Source organism: Saccopteryx leptura, chromosome 1 (assembly GCF_036850995.1).
Source record: "Saccopteryx leptura isolate mSacLep1 chromosome 1, mSacLep1_pri_phased_curated, whole genome shotgun sequence".
Taxonomy (NCBI): domain Eukaryota; kingdom Metazoa; phylum Chordata; class Mammalia; order Chiroptera; family Emballonuridae; genus Saccopteryx; species Saccopteryx leptura.
The window spans coordinates 309,303,378-309,323,689 of record NC_089503.1 but is presented as its reverse complement, the minus strand read 5'-3'; the positions used below and the strand labels follow the sequence as shown (position 1 = coordinate 309,323,689).

The following is a 20,312-nucleotide window of genomic DNA, read 5'->3' as shown; positions in this document are numbered from 1 at the left end:
ACGCCACTAGGGTCTCAGCCCATCTGTTTCAAGATTCATACATTTCCTGTAAAACTCATCAGGCCTTGTGTGTCCCGCCTTTGGCGACTCAAACATAAGGGAAGGCTCACTTCCATGTTGAGGTCCTCATCTACACTGTTCCTGGCTGCTGTGGTCAACCATGTTATTTGCTCCTTCAGCAGTGGTTCTCAACTGGGGGTGATTTTTGTCCCCCTTTCCCCAGGGGAAATTTATTTGGTCGTGTCTGGAGGTCTGGTTGTCACAACTGAGTGAGTCCACTGACATCTAGTGAGCAGAGGCCAGAAATCCTGCTAAACAGCCCCATAACCAAGAATGGCTTGGCCCAAATGTCACAGTGCGGAGGTTGAAAAACCCTGAGCTAGAAAGATGGGACTCCACTATGGGCCCCAGGTTTGGTCCTTGTCTGAAATTCCTTCTTCTGAAATACATATTATTCCCCTTTTACAGGTGAGGTTGGGACTTACTTTGGAGCTCCAATTGGAAAACCAGGATTCTGTCCCCACCCCTGGGGACCTGGGAGATGACCCACCATCATCAGAGGAAATGTGATGGGGGTTGTAGGTGAAGAGTATATTCAGAGTCAGGAAATCTGGATCTGGTCCGAGCTGTCACAAACTCATCACCTGACCTTGGAAAAGTCACTGCTCATTTTTTTTATCCTTCCAGGGTTCTCCCCAAAACTGGCTAACACTGGCCTTTTACTATTGAGAAGTGCCTCTGAGACTTGGAGATGGGGAGGGGTGGGTGACCCAGGTTCTGACAGGAAGCATTTGGGGCCTTCCCAAACACCTGTGTCCACCTCTGCACAGAAGAACAGACAAAGGGAGGAGAACAGAGTCCCTTCCCTAGGGAAGCTGGGGGGAAGAGGTTCTTCTTGAGCAGAAGGATGGGCCCTGGGTCTGCCCAAACCCTGCAGCTCCAGGGGCTAGTCTCCAAGTGTGAGCTCCCAGAGTCTAAAATTGAATTCTCCTCCAATTTAGCTAAATTCGGCCATTCTCCAGTATACCCTGATGGGCTGGGACAGGCCTCCTCAGTGTGGTACAGCCTTCTATTAAGTTTTAGACCCATTTCTGTCTGGAAATGAGATGTCCTGCTTACTCACAGGGGGCTTTGGGTGGGACTCCAGACACATCATGGAAAGATTCAGCTTAAACAGCTCGGAAGCCAGCCTGGCCTATGGTGGTGCAGTGGATAAAGCACAGACCTGGAACACTGTGGTCGCCAGTTCAAAACCCTGGGCTTGCCTGGTCAAGGTACATATGGGAGTATATGGGAGTTGATGCTTCCTGATCCTCCCCCCTTTTCTCTCTCTCCTTTCTAAAATGAACAGATAAAATCTTTAATAAAACCTCAAAAACCCAGCCCAGAAGCCAGAAGGGAAACCCTCAGCACTGGGGGGCAGGGTAGAGGATGGTTTGTTGAGGGCATTGCAGTTACAGGAATAAAAGGGCTTTGGGGTTCCCGCGCTGCTCAGAGGCAGGGACCAAGACCCTCAGGCTCTGTGGAGCTCCCTCTGCTGGGCACGCTGGAGCCCCTGGCTCCTTAGGAAACAAGGCAGCCCCCGAGTTAGAAGCATTTAGCACTTGGCTGTTTTATTTTCTCAATAGTAAGACAGAAGGGAGATGGGGCCCAGCTCAGCACCGTGTGGGGGCTCCCCTTCCCCTGTGCCCACCGTCACCTTCTCTCCTGCCTCCACTGGGAGCCTGCAAGTCAAGAGAACTCCTGGCTTCTGGGGTGTTGCCCCATGTGCCACATAAGTTGGGAGGAAGAAACATTCTTCTGGTGAAAACAGCATCAGAACAATCGGGCTGGGTACAGCTGGTGGCTGGCTGGGTGTCACCTGAGTTTCCTGTGTCATGTCCTGCCCAGCCTCAGCAGGTCTTCCCCCGGCCCTCGGAGATGACTTCTTCAGGCTGGGCACGCATGTACCACTCCACCCAGGAGCCATCATAGATGGCCACATCAGGCTTGCCACACAGGTAGGCCCCCAATGCCACATGACAGGCTGTGACACCAGAGCCACAAGTGGCCACCAGTGGCTGGGACAGGTCCACCTTCTTATCCTGGAATAGGCGGCGGATCTCCTCGGGGCTCTTCTCCAGGCCCTCGTTGGTCAGGAAGTCCGTGAAGGGGATGTTCACAGTGCCAGGGATGTGCCCAGGTTCAATGCCTGCAGCAGGAGAGCAGGAGGAGGGAGCAAATACAAGGGCACTATGAACAGCCCTTGCAGTACTGAGAGCCTCCCATGCAGCAATGGTGCTAAACCCTTTATATGTGTCATCTCACGTGGTCCTCACAACTGGAATCCCAGGAACAATTTATAGGCATTCCCATTTCAGAGATGCTGAAGTTTAGTACTGCCCGGGATCGTGCCTCTAGCAAACTGCTGGCGGCAATCTGAACCCAAAACTCAGAGCCCACCAGTGCCACACTCTACCCCTGGTTTCCTGAGGACCCACTATGTGCCCTGGGGCAACACTGATAAACAAGACCTCTGCCTCACTAGGACCAGTAGGGCTTGCAGTCAAGGAGTTTTGGTCGGGCAGGGAAGACTGGTAATAACTGAATAATTACAAATATGATGAGTGTTAGCAAGAGGCCTCACGGCATGGGGTACCTCATCTAAGATAACAGCTGACATTACTGAGCGCTCACTTTGTGCCTGGCACTGTTTGGAGCCCCTCAGTTGCATTTTCTCCTTTAATCCTCCCCAAAACTCTACGGAAAAGAAATTACTACTTTCCCTTTTGTACAGATGAGGAAACTGAGGCTCGCAGACTAACTTGCCCAAGTTAGTAATGGCAGAGAGATCCCAGAGCCTGTGGGCTGACCATCATACAGCACTGCCTGGGATGGGGTAGTCAGGGAAGCTTCTCTGAGAAGGGTGAGTAGGATTCAGCCAGATACAAGGGTCTGGGCCACGGGGGCTGACAGCATCCCAGCAGCATCCCAAGCACAGGGGCTCCTAGGGAACATGGAACAGCATGACACTTAGAGGGGTTAAACATCATCATGGCAAAAGCTCAGACATGGGAAGGCGGAGGCCCGAGGGGAAACTGAGGTAGATGGGAACATCTTAGAAGGCCTGGGTTAAGTCTTGGAGCCTGGACATGACTGCAAGAAGAAATCAGACTTCCATTTTTAAAAGATCATTTTGGGCCCTGGTCGGTTGGCTCAGAGGTAGAGCATCGGCCTGGCGTGCAGGAGTCCTGGGTTCGATTCCCGGCCAGGGCACACAGGAGAAGCACCCATCTGCTTCTCCACCCTTCCCTCTCTCCTTGCTCTCTGTCTCTCTCTTCCCCTCCCGCAGCCAAGGCTCCATTGGAGCAAAGATGGCCCGGGCACTGAGGATGGCTCTGTGGCCTCTGCCTCAGGTGCTAGAACGGCTCTGGATGCAACAGAGCAATGCCCCAGAGGGGCAGAGCATCGCCCCCTGGTGGGCATGCTGAGTGGATCCCGGTCGGGCGCATGCGGGAGTCTGTCTGACTGCCTCCCTGTTTCCAGCTTTGGAAAAATGAAAAAAAATAAAAATAAAATAAATAAATAAATAAATAAAAGATCATTTTGATAGTAGCAGGAGAAACCCGGGCAAGGCTGGACAACCATTCATCTAGAGAGCCATACCTTCACCCACATTTCCAAGACCTTCCCCAGGGCTCCCTACACATGCTTCACTTCCACCACTGGTCCTTTTGTTCTCACCACCCCCTATTAGGCAGGTGTTACTAATATCCCCATTCTCACACCAAGGACTGAGATTTGCAACAAAACAAACCCAAACAGGCAATGGCTCAAATCTCAGCCATTTGGACTCTAGGGTGGCTTCTGCCTCAGTTTGCCCACTACTATGGGGTGACACTCCTTCAAGGAACTGCTGACCCACGTCACTATCTCTTCTCAGGACGTCACGTATAGCCAGCACTCTAGTCCATGGTGAGGTTGGAATGTGTCATGCATCTCTACTTAACAAGTGCAGAAACTGGCTCGGGCTCAGTCAGAAACATTACGTAGAGTCTAGCCCGGAGCAAAGAAGCAGAGTGAGCTCTTAACCCAGGCTAGCTACTGTCAGAGCATGGCTGCCCCACGCCTTGAACCCTACCAAGCAAAGCAAGCTTCCTCTCCCTGCTGGAATGATGTGGCAAATTATAGGCGCACTTGGTCAGGTCTTGGGCTGTGGAATGGGAATGACGAGAACAGTGATATTCAGCACTGGTTTAGATCAAGCCTTGACACTCATCAGCTCCGTCCACCTTGACAATGGGCCTGCTAGGTATATCTCGTCATCTCCCATTTCACGAATGCGCAAGCATGATTGCTGCAAGCATGAAGCACCCCAGTAAAAAAGCCACAACCAGAGAAGCACGTTACATCACTTCCCATTTCTTGAGTGCATCTTGTGTGCCGGCGCAGAGTTGAGTGCTTTACATGCTTGCTGCCATTTGACCACATCCCTTAAGTTCCATGTTCTGTTGCCACTCTACACATGCAGAAGCTACAATTCATATTAGGTGACCTTCCAGGTGTCACATAGCCAGTGCAATCTGGGCAGGGCTCTGAACCCAGATCTGGCTCTGGCTCAATGCCTCTGTTGCTTCACTCCTTCTCCCCACCCCTCCACGCCTCCCAGGAACTGAGCTGAAGGACCCAACAGGTTCAAGGTGGTATCTTTATTGGGATGAACATGAAACTGCCACCTATGTACGTTTAAAAATGGTTAGATATCAGCAGTTTCATATGGTTTGACCTAATGTTAACATTGCTCTGCCAGGTTTTATGTGGCAGGGACTTTCTGAATTTAACAAACCTCTCTGAGGCCCCCACCCCACGCGGTGCCCTTTAAAGGCAAGAGCAATGCCCAGAGTGCACCAGATCCCGTGCCCCAGAGGACCTCCCAGCCCCTTTGGCCATCACTGTTACCATCTCGGGGCTCGGGCTCGGTGCCCCGGAACCGGCCTGCGGCGCGGGCATCCACCACCTGGAAGTGTCGGGATTCGAGGTTCTCCTTGATGTCTTCATACGTCTTGACAAAGGTGGGGTCCAGCACAGCTCGAAACTCCGTGGGCACCGGGCGGCTCTTGCCAGAACTTAGTGGGAGGCCTTGGCGCAGCCAGTTGCGGAGGCCGCCGTCCAGCAATGACACGGCGCGATGGCCGAAGGCACGGAACATCCACCAGATGCGCGGTGCCGCGTAGAGGCCCTGGTCGCTGGCATCATAAACCACTACGTGGGTGGCAGTGCCCACGCCCAGGTTCCCCACATACTCCGCGAAGTGCGCAGCACTGGGCATCATGTGGTCGTAGGGTGACGTTCGGTCACTGCACTGGTCGATGTCAAAAAAGGCAGCACCCGGGATGTGTCGCTCCTCAAACTCGCGGCGTGCATCGCGGCCCAGCTTGGGCAGATACCAGGAGGCGTCGAGCAGCTGTAGGGGCTGCCGGCTGGTGCGCAGGTCCCGCAGTGCCTCCGCCACCCACTGAGCAGACACCAGAGCACGGAAGAGCTGCTGTGCGGCCATGGTGGCGGTGGCGACACTGGGGCTGCAGGCCTGGGAGACAAGAGGATATATCAGGGGGGAGCCTAGAAAGGGGCCGGTCCCTGTACAGGAAACGCCTCGAGCCGCTGAGACTGGTACTGGGGCAGGTCCTGCCGGGTAGGTGGAGCCAGGGGAGGGCAGAGTCCATGGAACACAAGAAATCAGTGGTGTTGAACTCAGATGTAGACTTCGGTCATGGTCATGGGGCCTCCCCTCCCCTTCTCTGCCAGGATATATACCCAGCACAGTGACCAAATGACCATGACCCTTAGAGAGGGCCAGGAGGGCCACTCACTGCTGCCTGTTGCAGGGCAGATAAGGAGAGGGCCCAAGCAGAGGAAGGCCCTGCTGGCATTTTAAAGCAAGGGTGGATGGGGGTTGGAGGTGGGGCAAAAGCCTTAGCCCCTCCCTAAGATGCACCCAGGTATACTTGCAAACCAAGGAAGCTCCCTGGAGAAACTAATTCATAAAACATTTACATAAGCAGCCTAACAGGAAGAGTAGCTGAATTCACTGGGTCCTAGCTAGGTATATACCATTCAGATCTAACCAAATCTTAGAAAACAGCAGGTTGCTGAATAGGCACTGCGATTGGCCCACCATGAAAGCTGGACCACCCACTAGTGGGCGGTAGGGACCAGGTTGACCAGCACTGCAAAAGTGGGCGGTTTTTATAAAAAGTTTGACGACCCCTGCTCTAGATTATTTGTTGAGTGAGTGCCCTCAAGAGGTTTGTTATTATTCTCACTGTTTTATAGAGGAGGCCACTGAGGCTCATGGAAGTGCACTAACTTGACCAAGGTCAATAGCTAGAAGTCATGACACCAGGCTACACACTAAGCAGTCTGACACCAGAATCCAGACCTCACTGAGACGCATTGAGCAGGCTCCCAGAGTTCAGCAAGTTCAGATTTCTGCCCCTTGAGCCTGAGCTTTCTCTGGATCTTCTTGAGGCAGGAGCAACAAGTGACTTAGTGCCTCACTCCTTCTCCCCTCCACTTCCCTGCGGGCCAGCAGCTGAGAGTACAGCAGTCCACCAGTCCACTGTCACACCAGCCCACAGCCTTTCAAAGCCGAGATGCTCCTAACATGCTGAGCCCCTGTCCAAGCAGCCCCTAGTCCACCAGGTGCCTTTGTGTAGGCTAGAGAAAGGGGCTTCTTCTGCAAGGTGGAGGCAGAGTCTCCAGATCAAGCTCCTTAGCTGTGCACCCCTTGCACAGGGCACGGCCTTTACATCCACACTGGGCAGTCCTGCCACTGACCACTGAGGGGAAGAGAGTAGGTAAAGAACCAGAGTTGAAGTTGGGCCTGGCTACAAGCTAAGCACTGCAACAAGTCAGGGACAGCCTCAGGATTTGAAGCACGATTTTAACTCCTGAGGCTGGACTTCTTCCCCAACCCAGATCACCGATGCCCAGGGCCTAATGAGTCCACAGTGTACTACCTTATGCCCTGCCCCCTCCCACAGTCTCACAGAAGGCTGACTTTTAGGACCCACTTTGCCCACAGGGGCAGGCCCTGTGCTGGATACTGAGAAACTCTTGATTTTGCCAAGCCCTGGGGTTTGTAAAGACAGGCCATAGGTCTGCTTGAGAAAGAGTGTAATTAAGGAACAGATGGAGTTCAGTGGGAGCACAGAGGGGCCACCAGCTCAGCCTGGGTGGGAGTAGAAGGGGTGGGAACGCTTCCTGGAAGACAGGGAAATCAAACTGATCTGACCTTTCAGGGGCCAAGGACTGGGGATGAGGAGGCTGCCAAAGGAGCTTTGGGTGTGCAATCATCACAGAGTCTGTGGGTTGCAGCACAGCTAGATGATGCTGAGGGATGCTGCGGGCTCCCTCTTGAAGAGCTCATTTGTGAACCACAACCACCGGTGACCCCTACCATTCTTGGGCCTCCTCGTCCCCCCCCCCCCAATAATACATTTAAAGTGAAAAGAACCATGGTTTGGGAGTCAGAATACCCCCCACCCCCAATCACCAACAACCACCTCAGAGCCAGTGCAAATTCCACTCCGCAGCTTAACAAGTTATGTGCAGAAGGGCATGTTAGGCTCCCTGGCCCGTTTCCATTTTGTTAGATTTGGGTTCGGGCCCCCTACCAAAAGCCTCAACTAACTAGGCTGAATTCTAGGTGATTCAGTGCCAGGGCAGTTCCCACAGCTCTCTACCTGAGCAATCCTGATTGATCTTTTACCTTCCCCCTGACCCTGGGACATCCTGCCAGTTAGTCATTCCCCCTTCACTTATCTGGCCATTCTGTTATTGAGCACCACCCTCCCTCTCCCACTGATTAACTGCCATAGGTAACTGAAGTTTCTCCCTGCAGCGGGAAATACCCTATCCTCTATAGCAGTGGTCCCCAACCTTTTTTGGGCCACGGACCGGTTTAATGTCAGAAAATATTTTCACGGACTGGCCTTTAGGGTGGGAATGATAAATGTATCATGTGACCGAGACAAGCGTCAAGAGTCAGTCTTAGACGGATGTAACAAAGGGAATCTGGCCATTTAAAAAAAATAAAACATTGTTTAGACTTAAATATAAATAAAACGGAAATAATGTAAATTATTTATTCTTTCTCTGTGGACCAGTACCAAATGGCCCACGGACTGGTACCAGTCCGTGGCCTGGGGGTTGGGGACCACTGCTCTAAGGATGAGGCTTTTCATTGTCTCGCTGCTGAAGCCACTAGGGTCTCTCAGCCCATCTGCTCACAGATGCATAAATAAGTTTATTATAAAACTCATCAGGCCTTGTGTGTCCCTCCTTTGGTGACCTATCACATTTCTAATAATGGGGCTTCCAAGCCTTGCCTCTTTAAATAATGACCATACAGGGGCCATGATGATGCACTGTATACGGCTGGCATTAATAATCATTCAAAACGACTCAATAAAAATCTCTTTAGTTCTTCAAAGTTATTCTTATAGGTGGCCTTTGACCAGACAGCCATAAATCTGGAATCTTAGAATTTCAGGATTGGATGGGCCTTCAGAGGCCTGAGGTCATTCTGTCCCACCCTCCCTGCTCCTTTAGCAGTTCTCACAAAAGACTGGGGGGGGGGGGTAGCGGGTCTGGGAGAGCAGGCTGTCTGTCACTGAAGGGTGGGGATCAGGTCCCTGTGAGTTTGGCAGGTCTGGATCAGTGTAGTTGGGGGGGTACTCTTGAAGTGAAGGACTCTAGGACATACAGGACAGCCCCAGGTCCATCTCAGGAATGTAAACAACTGTACAATAGGGTAAGTGTGAGTCCCAGGCTGACATCTGGGTGGACCCTGGCAGAGCAGGGCTCCAATCAGACCGGACATTCTTCAAGAACTTCTCCAGCCTTGTCCTTCCTGGAGCCCCCTCAGCCCCCCACTGCAAAGCATAAAGCTCAGAGTCGTCACTGGGTAAATGCTTATCAAAGTATGGCTGCCTGCAACTTCCTGCAAGAATATAATTATTTTAGAATAAAACAAAAATTTTAAAGGGGGATGAGAAAAGTATTCTAGGCGTAAGTAACAGCATATGTAAAAGCCGAGTCTGGCAGGGCAGTCCCACCAGTTGTTAGATATTCAGGAATTATGCCAACTGGTTGTTAAACACAGCTCATTGTTAAAAATTTATGTAGGCCCAGGCTGGTTAGCTCAGTTGGTTAGAGCATCCTCCTGGTTGCAGATTCAATCCCTGATCAGGGCACATACAGGAATCAACCAATAAATGCATAAATAAGTGGAACGGCAAGTCGACATTTTTGTTTCTCTTTCTCTCCCTCTCTAAAATAAATTTTAAAAATTAAAAATCCACACACAAAGTATATAAACTTAAAATTAAATGAAGAAATAAGGGCAATAATTTTTAAAAGTATGAGGCCTCCAGATTGGGGAGGTAAACAAAGGCAGCGGGTGCTTCAGCTCTAACACGGCCTGATCTCAACCACATCGAGTACCCTCAGGGCAACCAGCCCAACTCCTCACTCTGGTCTTAAATGACTCACTGCGCAGGCCCTGACAAAAGTTAGTTTTGTTTCACTCCAGCAAGTTCTTTGCCAGTTTCTCCTCCTGGCACCTCTGGGTGAGTTGGCCTCTCCCTAGCTTCTGTCAGGCTTTATTAGTCCTTCCTCCCTCTCTTCTGCCGTTTCTGGTGGCACCAGGTGCCCCCTCCCCCACCCATGGCTCCCCACCCGCCACTGACCCGGACCCCACCATGCAGGGCGCCCCTAGCTGCTGCGGACAGCCATCCTTAGGGCCAACGGGAGGGCGCGCGTTCCCTCCGAGACTGCAGCCCCCTCCTCAACTCAAGCCCCGCAGGAAGCCCTGCGCGGGTACCCCAACGATCGGCCTCCCCCTAAAGAAATCAAGCGCAAGCGCAACGCTGCAGCTGTTACCCGGGTCTCGGGCTCTCGGCTTCCGAGCTCGGCCATAGCCCCCACCGCAAGGTGCCCCCTCCCCGCGCCCGCAGCTGTTCCCTCCTCCCGCCACCAACCTGCGGCCAGCCAAAAGGAGGAGACTCGGGCACAGCCCACAGCCTTGGCCACTCGGCGCCGCCTGTGCTCGCGCCTTCCTTTGGCGGGGCCTGGGGGACGCCCGCGCGGCCGAGTTCCGCCCCGCGCCTCCCGGGTGCCGCCCGGTGACCCCAGGGCGGTCGGGGGATCCGAGAGGCCTGACGCGCCGGGCGGCGGTCTGGGACCGGCGCGGCTGGGCGGCGGGCAGCACCGGGCCGAGGCGGGCGGCGCGCGTTCTCCCCCGTGAGCAGCGGCGCGATGGTGCAGGCCAGTTGGGGAGTTGCGGGCTTAGGGTTTGAGCAGCCAACTTCTCAGCGGCAGGGGCGGGAGCCAGGGAGGCAGCGAGGGCGAGTAAGTGCAGCTGGGTGGGGGCGGCGACCAGCTCGCGGGCCGCTCGGGATTGGGCAGCTTGTCAGGCCACCTGCGACCCAGGGGAGGGTCCCCGTGGCGAGGGCGGGCGCGATGCCCCGGGAACCCCTGACCCAACTGAGGCAGAGGGCACCGAACCAGGGCTGGACTCAGACATCCTGGGGGCGCGCGAGCCCTGGCAGCCAAGAAACCGCTGGAAGGTTTGCGAGACAAGAGGTGCCCGAGGGTTGGGGGTTGGGGACGGGACCATGCAGGACTCCAGCGAACCTTCTTCTCCTATGCGTCCACTCCCCTGCCCTCCCAGGAAAGGGGATTCTAAGCCCAAAATGCAATCTTCCCCGGTCCTGGTCATCTTTTCGCCGATCTTTTCTGGCAAAGTTCCAAGGGCAAGTAGTTTAGCTTCTAGGGCCAGCTCCCCCCCACCAGAGGCCTCAGAGCTCTTGCCCCACCCCTTTTTGTGATGGGGACCCAGGAAAGGGCGGAGAGACTTTCCTTAGGGAATCTGCAAACCTTCCCATTCCACACTGGTGGGTTCAGTGGGTTAAAAGCTCCTCCCAGGCCCTACCGCGCTAAACACACGGTCCTCATGCCCATCTCTTTCCCGGTTCCTACCCGCGCCAGGTGAAGCGCAGAGCTGAAACCATGGTTCATCAGGTGCTCTACCGCGCGCTGGTCTCCAGCAAGTGGCTGGCGGAGTCGGTCCGGGCTGGAAAGCTGGGACTTGGCCTGCGGGTACTGGATGTGTCCTGGTACTCCCCCGGCACTCGGAACGCCCGTAAGGAGTACCTAGAGTGCCATGTGCCTGGCGCCTCCTTCTTTGATATTGAAGAGTGCAAGGACAAGTCCTCACCCTATGAGATGATGCTGCCCAGTGAGGAGGGCTTCGCCGACTACGTGGGGAGCCTGGGCATCAGCAATGATACACATGTGGTGGTGTATGATGGTGACCACCTGGGAAGCTACTATGCACCTCGGGTTTGGTGGATGTTCCGTGTGTTTGGCCACCGCACGGTGTCGGTGCTCAATGGTGGCTTCCAGAACTGGCTGAAGGAAGGCCACCCTGTGACATCTGAACCCTCACTCCCAGAACCAGCAGTCTTCAAAGCCACACTTGATCACTCTCTGTTCAAGACCTATGAGCAGGTGCTGGAGAACCTTGAATCTAAGAGGTTCCAGCTGGTGGATTCACGGTCCAAAGGGCGGTACCTGGGCACCGAGCCAGAGCCAGATGCTGTAGGTAGGTGTCCCAGTTGGTGGTATGGTTCTTGGGGAATAATACCCAGTGGGGGATGGGGAGTAAGGATGTCTGGAACCTTCTTCAGGTTTTGTTTGCCCTCAGTATTATAGAAAAACTGTAGGCCTCAGTTTTTTCATCTGTAAAATGAGAGGATAGAGCTAAACCTAAAGGCTTTTTCAGCTCTGGTGCATGAGGACCTCCACATGTGGTCCCATAGTCATGTGCTGACAGGCAACTTAGCATCCATGTGGGGTGGCATCTGCAGAGGTGACTGGTGACATATCCACCCACATTCATACCCAGGCACTAGCTCCCCACATGCCCAAAGGTGTGTCCTGAGCCAACAAATGAATCACTTACAGAGCCTCTCAAGGACACCTAGCTTCTCAGGGCCTCTGTTCCCTAGAAACCCTTATAGACATCAGCGATGTCCTTCCCCCAGGACCACTCCTAGCTTTCCCAGGCCCCCTGACCTTTCCAAACAGCTGCAGCCCGTGTGCAAAGCTATAACAGCATCTGCCATTTCATGTTATGCACTCGACATTGCATTATCTCATCCAACGAGGCTTACTACCCATCCCTATTTTAGAGGGCAGGAAACTGAGATGCCAGGATATTAAGTGACTTGCTCGGTTAAGTGGCAGAGTCAAGATTTGAATTCTGTGCTGCCTAGTTTCAAACCACTGTTCTCAACCAGGATGCATGGCCGTTTTGCCCACCCCAAACCGTTCAGGGCCAGGAGGGAGCCCCCGCACTAGGCATCAGCAGCGAGATAGCACATGATTTCTCCCTCTCCTGTGGAGGATTCTACACTGCTGGGGGTGGGGATAGTCTCAGGAGAGGAAATGCAGAGTCTAGAACCTCTTAACAGATCTCAGAGGTCTTACCATCACCCCTGCTGGGTGGGGCACTTCTGGTGGATGCATCCTCAGTGCTTTTGGGGCCTCTCATGGCCCCAGCTGGCCTGAGTCCTCAGGATAGCTGGCATCTCCTGGGGCAGTGGCTTTGTCCTCAGTCAGGATGTCTCTGCAGAATCTAACTCCTGGGCAACATTTTGCCTAACTTGTTGAAAAAATATCTCTTCCTCTCTGTGCCTCCAAGGAACAGAACTCTGAAAGCTGTTTCCAACCCTCTTTGAGCTGGAGGACCTGAAAGGTCGCCACATAGGACAGAGGGGAGACAGAGGCACACAGAAGAAGGGGAGGGGTCAAGGCCACATGGCTAGTTAGTGGACAAGCCAGGAGAATGCAGATCTCTGCTGTTCCCATTGTGGTTTTTCCTAGGCCCTGTGTTTTCCTTACTTGGCTTGTTCTCTGAAGGTCCAGAGTTGAAGATTCAAGTTTGTTTGGTAACTTCCAGAGACCACTACAGGGATCTCCTACAGCCCCCTCATGGCCCTGGTTTAAGACACCTTCTCTCCTTGAGACTTCAGCTGCCACTGGGAGAAGAATGTGGAATTGTTCCCCCAACAGCTTTGCAACCTACCCCTTAGCACCCTGAGAATAAGTGAAGGGAAAGAATAGAGATGCCAGACTCATCCTTCTAACTCCCATTTTAGAGATGAGGAGACTGAGGCTCAGAAAGGGGAACCGGCTTCTGTGGAGGGTGCCTCCTGGAGGCCTAGGATTTTCAAGTCTCACCCCTTACCCCCCGTGGTCCTACTCCTATCTCCTCCAGTTCCCATCTGGAGCCCTGGGGAGGGTGGATCCTAGTAGAGGTCAGTCCCTCCTTTGTGGTGGGACCTCAATCCAATTGCTCAGTTTCTCTGGATTCCTTTATTATAAAACAAGAAAAGTTAATGTCAGTCCTACCCATCTGGGGGTCATTGGGTAGAAGGGTGTTTTGAGAAGGGCGAGGAACTAATTGTACAAAGGCCAGGGCCATCTAGAAAGGCATGGAGGATGTGGCCTTCCCTCCCTCATTTTCTAAGAGGCTTTGCTGGCCTTCTGTCCAAGATATTTGGGGACTCAGGTACCTGAGGCTTCTCTGAATTCATGGTACCAGCTTGGGGTGGGATCAGGAAGGCAGCCTGTGGGCTCAGCAGTCCAGATTTAGCACCCAGGCAGTCCTTGGACATCCCTGGAAGGAATGTCCCCTGGAGGAACTGGAAGCAGGCCCTTAGAAACCCAACAGCCACGTCCTGCAGAACTTAGACAGCAACTCCCCCTCTGGCCCCAGTTTTGTGCCCCCAGTGCCTTTGGTTCCATTTGTATGGGGAACAAGGTGAGAGTCAGACCCCTGAGTTTCTATCCTGGTGTGGCACTTATGTGTGGCTTTGAGCAAGTCCCTTCACCTCTGAACCCTTAATGACATGAACACTGCTCACCTTATGGGAGGTTGGGGGAAGAGAGAAAGCAGAGATGGGAACTGATTTAAGCTCAGTGTCTTTATAAACCTTCCCCCTGAGGGGGAAAAGGGGGAAGGCTGAAGAGGGAGAATATTGACCACCTAACGAACACTCCACTGCAGAACCCTTTATAGACTCTCCTTGACACTCACAGCAGCCCTGCACAGGGAGGCGGCGGGGGGCGGGTGGGGTGGGAGTTAGAATTGGTCCCATGTGCAGCGGAATGGGAGCAGAGACTTCTCTAGTGAGGCAGAGTGGGCAACCCTGACCCTGGTCTGCAGCCATCACAGGGCTGCTGTTTCCCAAGACCACTGCATGGAAGCTGGCACAGGGCTGGGAAGAGTGGTCCTAGCTCTGCCTTGTTGCATGGGATCATGCGGCTCCTCTGTTTCTTCCCCGAAGGGCTGGGGGCTGGGGGCGGAGGGGGGCAGGAGGGTTCCAAGATGCCTCCCAGTGGCCAGGGTTGGAGACTACCACTGGGGCTACTTGCACTGAATTCCTTAGTGTTATAAGAAAAAAAGCAAGATAGCCAAACAGGTTTTCCGGACCTTGAAAACTCACACCTATCAGTAGCCTCACAAACTTGACTGGCATCTTCTTGGCCAAAGCTGGAACACAAAGTCCCAGAGGAGAATGAAGGATCATCTAGTCCATTCCCCTCCACCTCAGCCTCCTTTCCCAGGAAGGCTCCAGGTGATCAAAGAACACAGGCTTTGGGGTCGGGCAGGCCTGACTTCACTTCACACGCCTGTGCTGTGTGTCCTGGGATAAATTACCTCATCTCTCAGAGCCTAGGCTCTGTTTTAGTGCCAGGAGGATAAAGTTCTTGAGATAACCCATGGTTTGGGGGCCTGATGCCAGAGGTTACGAGCATGGTGACATGCCTGCTGGGGGGAGGGGAAGCCCAGCCTGCAGCGGAGTTGGGCTTGGAAGAAGAGAAACAGGAGTTTCTGGGCCCACCACAACCTTTCCTCCAGTTGGCTGTTCTCCGAGGCACTCTGGACAAGGTTCATCCCCCCCCCCCCCCAGGCAGACCATTCTTGCTCATTTCAGTTTCTCAGACAGACTCTGAGCCCTCCCTGGCAGAGGTGCTGGTGGAGATGAAAAGGAGGACCGCACCTCCTGAGGCTGGCCCAGGAGGCTGGCTGTGGGAGACCCAGGCCTGCAGAACTCTGACTCCTTCACTCCGATGGGGTGCCTTTTATGTAATCAGAGGAAAACAATGAGGCTGATTCATTGGGAAGGGTGTAAGGAAAAACAGCATTCAGAACTCAACAAACACTGTGCTTTTAAATGCGCTCAGTCCAGCCCACTGCATGGCCACTGAACATTTTAAAGTTGGGTTTCTTGGTGAAGAACACCCTTGAATCCAACCGATGAATTGTTCCTCATTGGTAGGGTCAGCACATATCTAACCTCAGGTTGGTTTCCAGACAGGTGAAATCACCACAGGAAGGAAGACATTGCTATAATTTTACAAGTTGGGTATCTATTCAATCAAAGGAACTCTTGAGTCATGCCAGCACATTTCAGAATCCTCTCTGACCTTGGGTGAGGAGGAATGGCACACCTACTGTGTGCCCAGGGGTGCCTTTGGGAAGCATGTTACACATTACAAGTGGCTTTTTTATATACATTATTACATTAAGAATATAAGTAATTCATCCAAGGTGATGCAGTGATGCCAGAGCAGAGCTGGGATTTGAAATCTGGTGCTCTGCCCCCAAAGTCACACACATTGATACACACCTACTGTGTGCCCAGGGGTCATCAGGGGCTTTTACTTACTGTAGCTGACTTCCCCACAAGCCTGTGAGATAGATGGGCTTCTCTCCCCATTTCACAGTTGGGGAAACAGGCTCGAGGCTCAAGGCCTGCCTGGCTGCACACTGCCCAGTGCATGCTGGTGACTCACTCAGGTTCTCTCCCACTGCTGCCACCCTGAGAGCTCGAATGTGTCTTGGAGCTCACTCCCAGTGCCCAGCTGCTGGGGTGTGGGTGCATGAGGAAGAGAGGAGCAGCCTGGGCACACTGGGGGCTAGATCAAGGCCTTCACCTTGTGGGTGGCACCAGCTCTGTTGGTAGTCTAGTCCACTTTGCCCAACTTGCTGGCTTTTCTGTGTGTATGTGTAATATTCTACTTTTTTTTAAAAATATTTTATTTATTGATTTTATAGAGGAGTGGAACAAGTGAGAAGTATCAACTCATTGTTGCTTCACCTGAGTTCTTCATTGTTTGCTTGTTGCTTGTCATATGCCTTGACCGGGGAAGTCCAGGGTTTTGAACCAGGGTCCTCAGCATTCCAGGTCAGCGTACTATCTACTGCACCACCATGGGCCAGACCCTGCTGGCTTTTCTGAAGCCAGATTTGGCAGAGGGGCCTCACTGGTAAAGTGACAGTTCTGGAATTGACCCCAAAGCCAGCCTAGACCTCCATTCTGCTTCCATCTGCCTCTCAGGGTTGCTAGGAAGTGCCCGAAGGGACCACACTGCCTCCAGTTTGCCCGCTTCCTGGGGTGGGGGCGAAGTGATAGGAGCAACAGCATCTGAGGGTGGGTTGGCCAACCTCAACTGTCAGTGCTTCACTCCTTACAACCGCCGTGACACAGGGACTACTCTTATTCCCATATACCCATGGCTCAGAGAAGTGATATGATTTGCTTAAGGTCACCCTGCTGGTAAGTGGCAGAACTGGGATTTGAACTTATAGCTAACACCAGGTCATATGTTCCTTCCACAGCTGTGTGCTTAACAGGATTGACTTCATGAAATTCTCGGTCTGCCTTTACCTCTCTGTGAGGCCTGAGGGAAGCCATTTTATTCTGCCAGCCTCAGTGTATTCGTCTGTAAAAGTGGAGTCATATTAATATTAATGAATGAATTCTGGGGGTCTCTTTGACATCTAGCTTTCTTGCTAGACCATATTCTGAGGGAGCGGGCCTGAGCCTCTCCCTTTCGGCTGTGTTCTCAGCGGTTGACACAGCACACAGTAGCATTCACATGAATCATCTCATTGCTCTTCTCAACAGCCCTATGAGATGAGTCTGTACCACTGAGCGCATTTTTACAAATGGGAAAACTGAGGTTCAGAGAAGTGATAGGATTTACCCAAGGTCAAGGTTAGTAGAGCTGAGACTCATCCCTGTCCTCCCAAGCAGGTATGAGTTTGGACATTCCTACTTCAAGGCAGGTTTGGGGGGAGAGGGCACTTTGTCTTAAGCCATGCGCATGGGGTATAGGTAGGGCTGGGAATAAGTTGAGCTCAGAGGAGGGCAAAGTTATTTTTATTTGCGAAGCACCCTATCCTACAGCCTTGGCTGGTTGCGGTCTCCAGGCCCCACTTGCTCCCACCCCCTATGCCTTCCTAACCCTGTCCTTTCCTTTGTCCTTTACCCCTGCCCAGGACTGGATCCAGGCCACATCCGAGGTGCAGTCAACATGCCGTTCATGGACTTCTTGACTGAGGATGGCTTCGAGAAAAGCACAGAGATGCTCCGAGCTATGTTCGAGGCCAAGAAAGTGGACCTCACAAAGCCCCTCATTGCCACATGCCGGAAGGGTGTCACCGCTTGCCACATTGCCCTGGCCGCCTACCTCTGCGGCAAGCCCGATGTGGCAATCTACGATGGCTCCTGGTTTGAGTGGTTCCACCGGGCCCCGCTGGAGACCCGTGTGTCCCAGTGGAAGGACAGGAAGCCCTGAGCAGTGAACTTCTCCTCTACTCATCCATAACTCAGCCAGCTGGTCATACTTCTTCAGCCAAGGACAGTGACACATTTTAGAATTACTAGGTAAAGCTCTCCTTTCCCCTGACAACACTGGAATAAATGTGACTTTTTCTGAGTTGCTGTCTGCCTGCATCTCCCTGATTTTCACCCTTTCCTGGTACCCCTGTATTTCCAGCTCCTGCAGGTTACTTAGAACCCACCAAGGAAAGAAACCTCCATAGCTACCGCCAGCTGGGGAAGCCACTTGATTACTTAGATTTGGCAAGGGAAGCCACCTGTTGTGCCGCAGGTGGAGCATGCTGGACCTACCTGGTAAAGGGGTCCCGGGGAGCCAGAGAGGAGTAAAACCACAGCTAGCCAGACACCAACCCCTGTGGTAGTCCCATCCCTCTGGGGTGCTCTGGGTGTGTGGAGGGGGACTGTTCAAAGAGGTGTCACACAACACAGGTCCTGGAGCCTCAGAAGAGGTGATACTCAGAACCAGGCCAGAAGAGGGTGGCCTCCACTTTAGGTGACCTTCCTGGCTCAGATAAGACCCTCTGGAGGTTAATAGGGAAGGGGCTGGAGAAGCAGCTTCAGTCCCCTGGCCAAAGTCTTAGTTAGCCTCCTGGCAGTGTGAGCTGGGAAGCTACAGTAGAAGAAAGTCACCTAGTAGACTGGACCCATGTGGCTGGACTTCTAGTTTTCCAGAAACAGGCTCTCTAAACTCTCCTTTGGGGCTATATGATGATTCCAGGCCCTGTCTACTGGGGGTTCCCTGCTGCCTGCTGTCCAATTTTCCACTGCACCACCGCCTGGTCAGAGCTGTCCAATTTTGAAAGAAGTTCTACTATGGGTAAAATGCTATCAAACAACGTCAGACGCTACAGAGAAATTGTTTGTGAAAGGAAGAGCCAATTGATAGGGCACACTTCATCATTGTCTTATAAGAAGAAATTGCCACTGCTACTCCAGTCTTCAGCAGCCAACACCCTGATCAGTCATCAGCCATCCTCAATGAAGCAACACCCTCCACCAGCAAAAAGATTATGACTTGCTGAAGGCTCAGATGATGATTAGCATTTTTAGCAATGAAATATTTTAAAGTATGTACATTGTTTTTTAGACCTAATAATATTGCACACTTAATAGACTACAGTGTAAACATAACTTTTATATGCACTGGGAAACAAAAAATTTGTGTATCTAGCTTTATTGAGATATTTGCTTTATTGTGAAGGTCTGGAACCAAACCCACAATATTTCCAAGGTTTGCCTGTGCTGTTATGTACCTATAGGTCAGGGGTCGGGAAGCTTTTTGGCTGAGAGAGCCATGAACGTCACATATTTTAAAATGTTATTTCGCCTGACCAGGAGGTGGCGCAGTGGATAGAGCTTCGGACTGGGACACGGAGGACCTTGGTTCAAGACCCCAAAGTTGCCAGCTTGAGCACAGGCTCATCTGGTTTGAGCAAGGTTCACCAGCTTGAGCCCAAGGTCACTGGCTTCAGCAAGGGGTCACTCGGTCTGCTGAAGGCCCAAGGTCAAGGCACGTATGAGAAATCAATCAATGAACAACTAAGGAACCGCAATGAAGAATTGATATTTCTCATCTCTTTCCCTTTCTGTCTGTCTGTCCCTCTCTCTGACTCTCTCTGTCTCTGCCACAAAAAAAAAAAAAAAAAAATCCTAGGAAGTTCTTCCTCCCAGTTCCCCCTACAAATTTAAATAAATAAATAAATAAAATAATTCCATGAGAGCCATACAGTATGTTTAACACTAAATACAAGTAAATGTGTGCATTTTATGTAAGACTAACACTTTTAAATAAATAAATCTCTGAATTCTTTTTAATAACATTGTTATGCTGTTGCTAACCAATAATGAATAAAGTTCTTCTTACCATTAATGCGACTTCTGGTGCTGCATGGTTTTGCTGATGGCTTTGTAGTCTGGTTGATATGTGGTGAGCTTAAGCTTCATGCAGGCATTGAGACTTCCATCCATTAAACGTGATTGTAGGTTGGTCTTAACATTCTTTAGATGTGAGAAAGACTGCTCACATGCATACATAGAGCCAAACATTGTCAGTACAGCAATACTCACATGCTGCAGTGTGTGGTATGTGACGGGAAGCGTGTTCCAAGTTTTGACAATCAGCTGGTCTGCAGATTGAAGTTTTTTCATTTCTCCCCACTTGTGTTTGCTCGCCAACTCTGCTTGCTGTTGTGCAAGTCCTTCCAAATCTTCATTCAATGACTTAAATTTATTCACCCACATGTCTGAGGCCTTTGGGTCAGCAGCTTGTAGCTCAAAATCTCTGACGGAGACACTGGGGAGGTAACTCAGGTGGGTGCTGTCCACTGCACACTCGTGTGGATGGGTGATGAACTTAAAAAGACGAGTGCTCTCACAAAAATTCTCCAAAGCATGCTTTGAATGACTGCAGGCGATTAGATGTGAAGCCCGCTAGCGGCTGGAGATCAAGATGTTAAGCAGGGTCACTTGCTGTGCATGCATCTTTAAACTCTCCCAGTTTTTCAAAGTGTAGTAAACGACCTGTTTCAATGTCGGTGATAAAGAGTTCCAGCTTGTTTTCAAATGCAAACA

General features: G+C 52.0%; 2 protein-coding genes across 7 annotated transcripts; one reads left to right on the top strand and one right to left on the bottom strand.

Moving 5' to 3' along the window:
• Nucleotides 1–1,587: 1,587 nt before the first annotated feature.
• Nucleotides 1,588–10,177, bottom strand: MPST (mercaptopyruvate sulfurtransferase). 2 transcript variants are annotated; one of them, XM_066358307.1, is made up of 3 exons: nucleotides 10,023–10,177; nucleotides 4,939–5,566; nucleotides 1,588–2,191 (listed from the first exon to the last, which is right to left on the bottom strand). In XM_066358307.1, exons 2-3 carry the CDS (start codon nucleotides 5,534–5,536, stop codon nucleotides 1,893–1,895), a joined length of 897 nt encoding a protein of 298 aa, XP_066214404.1. In that variant the 5' UTR covers nucleotides 5,537–5,566; nucleotides 10,023–10,177; the 3' UTR covers nucleotides 1,588–1,892. The 2 variants fall into 2 exon arrangements, with proteins under 2 accessions (XP_066214404.1, XP_066214403.1); XM_066358306.1 differs by lacking the exon at nucleotides 10,023–10,177 and adding an exon at nucleotides 9,925–10,007.
• On the top strand, nucleotides 10,152–17,838 carry TST (thiosulfate sulfurtransferase). 5 transcript variants are annotated; one of them, XM_066358304.1, is made up of 3 exons: nucleotides 10,152–10,284; nucleotides 11,032–11,647; nucleotides 17,399–17,838. In XM_066358304.1, exons 2-3 carry the CDS (start codon nucleotides 11,053–11,055, stop codon nucleotides 17,695–17,697), a joined length of 894 nt encoding a protein of 297 aa, XP_066214401.1. In that variant the 5' UTR covers nucleotides 10,152–10,284; nucleotides 11,032–11,052; the 3' UTR covers nucleotides 17,698–17,838. The 5 variants fall into 5 exon arrangements, with proteins under 5 accessions (XP_066214401.1, XP_066214400.1, XP_066214399.1 ...); XM_066358303.1 differs by having other exon boundaries at nucleotides 10,181–10,308; XM_066358302.1 differs by having other exon boundaries at nucleotides 10,263–10,392.
• Nucleotides 17,839–20,312: the final 2,474 nt, after the last annotated feature.

Excerpts from the sequence above, each read along its gene's own strand:
- MPST (XM_066358306.1), bottom strand. The coding sequence starts at position 9,960 with ATGGCCGAGCTCGGAAGCCGAGAGCCCGAGACCCGG. Across the intron at positions 5,567-9,924 it reads GCCGAGAGCCCGAGACCCGG|GCCTGCAGCCCCAGTGTCGC; the intron begins GTAACAGCTGCA and ends CTTGTCTCCCAG. Across the intron at positions 2,192-4,938 it reads CGAGCCCGAGCCCCGAGATG|GCATTGAACCTGGGCACATC; the intron begins GTAACAGTGATG and ends CTCCTGCTGCAG.
- TST (XM_066358301.1), top strand. The coding sequence starts at position 10,504 with ATGCCCCGGGAACCCCTGACCCAACTGAGGCAGAGGGCACCGAACCAG. Across the intron at positions 10,627-11,031 it reads GAAGGTTTGCGAGACAAGAG|GTGAAGCGCAGAGCTGAAAC; the intron begins GTGCCCGAGGGT and ends TACCCGCGCCAG. Across the intron at positions 11,648-17,398 it reads GCCAGAGCCAGATGCTGTAG|GACTGGATCCAGGCCACATC; the intron begins GTAGGTGTCCCA and ends ACCCCTGCCCAG.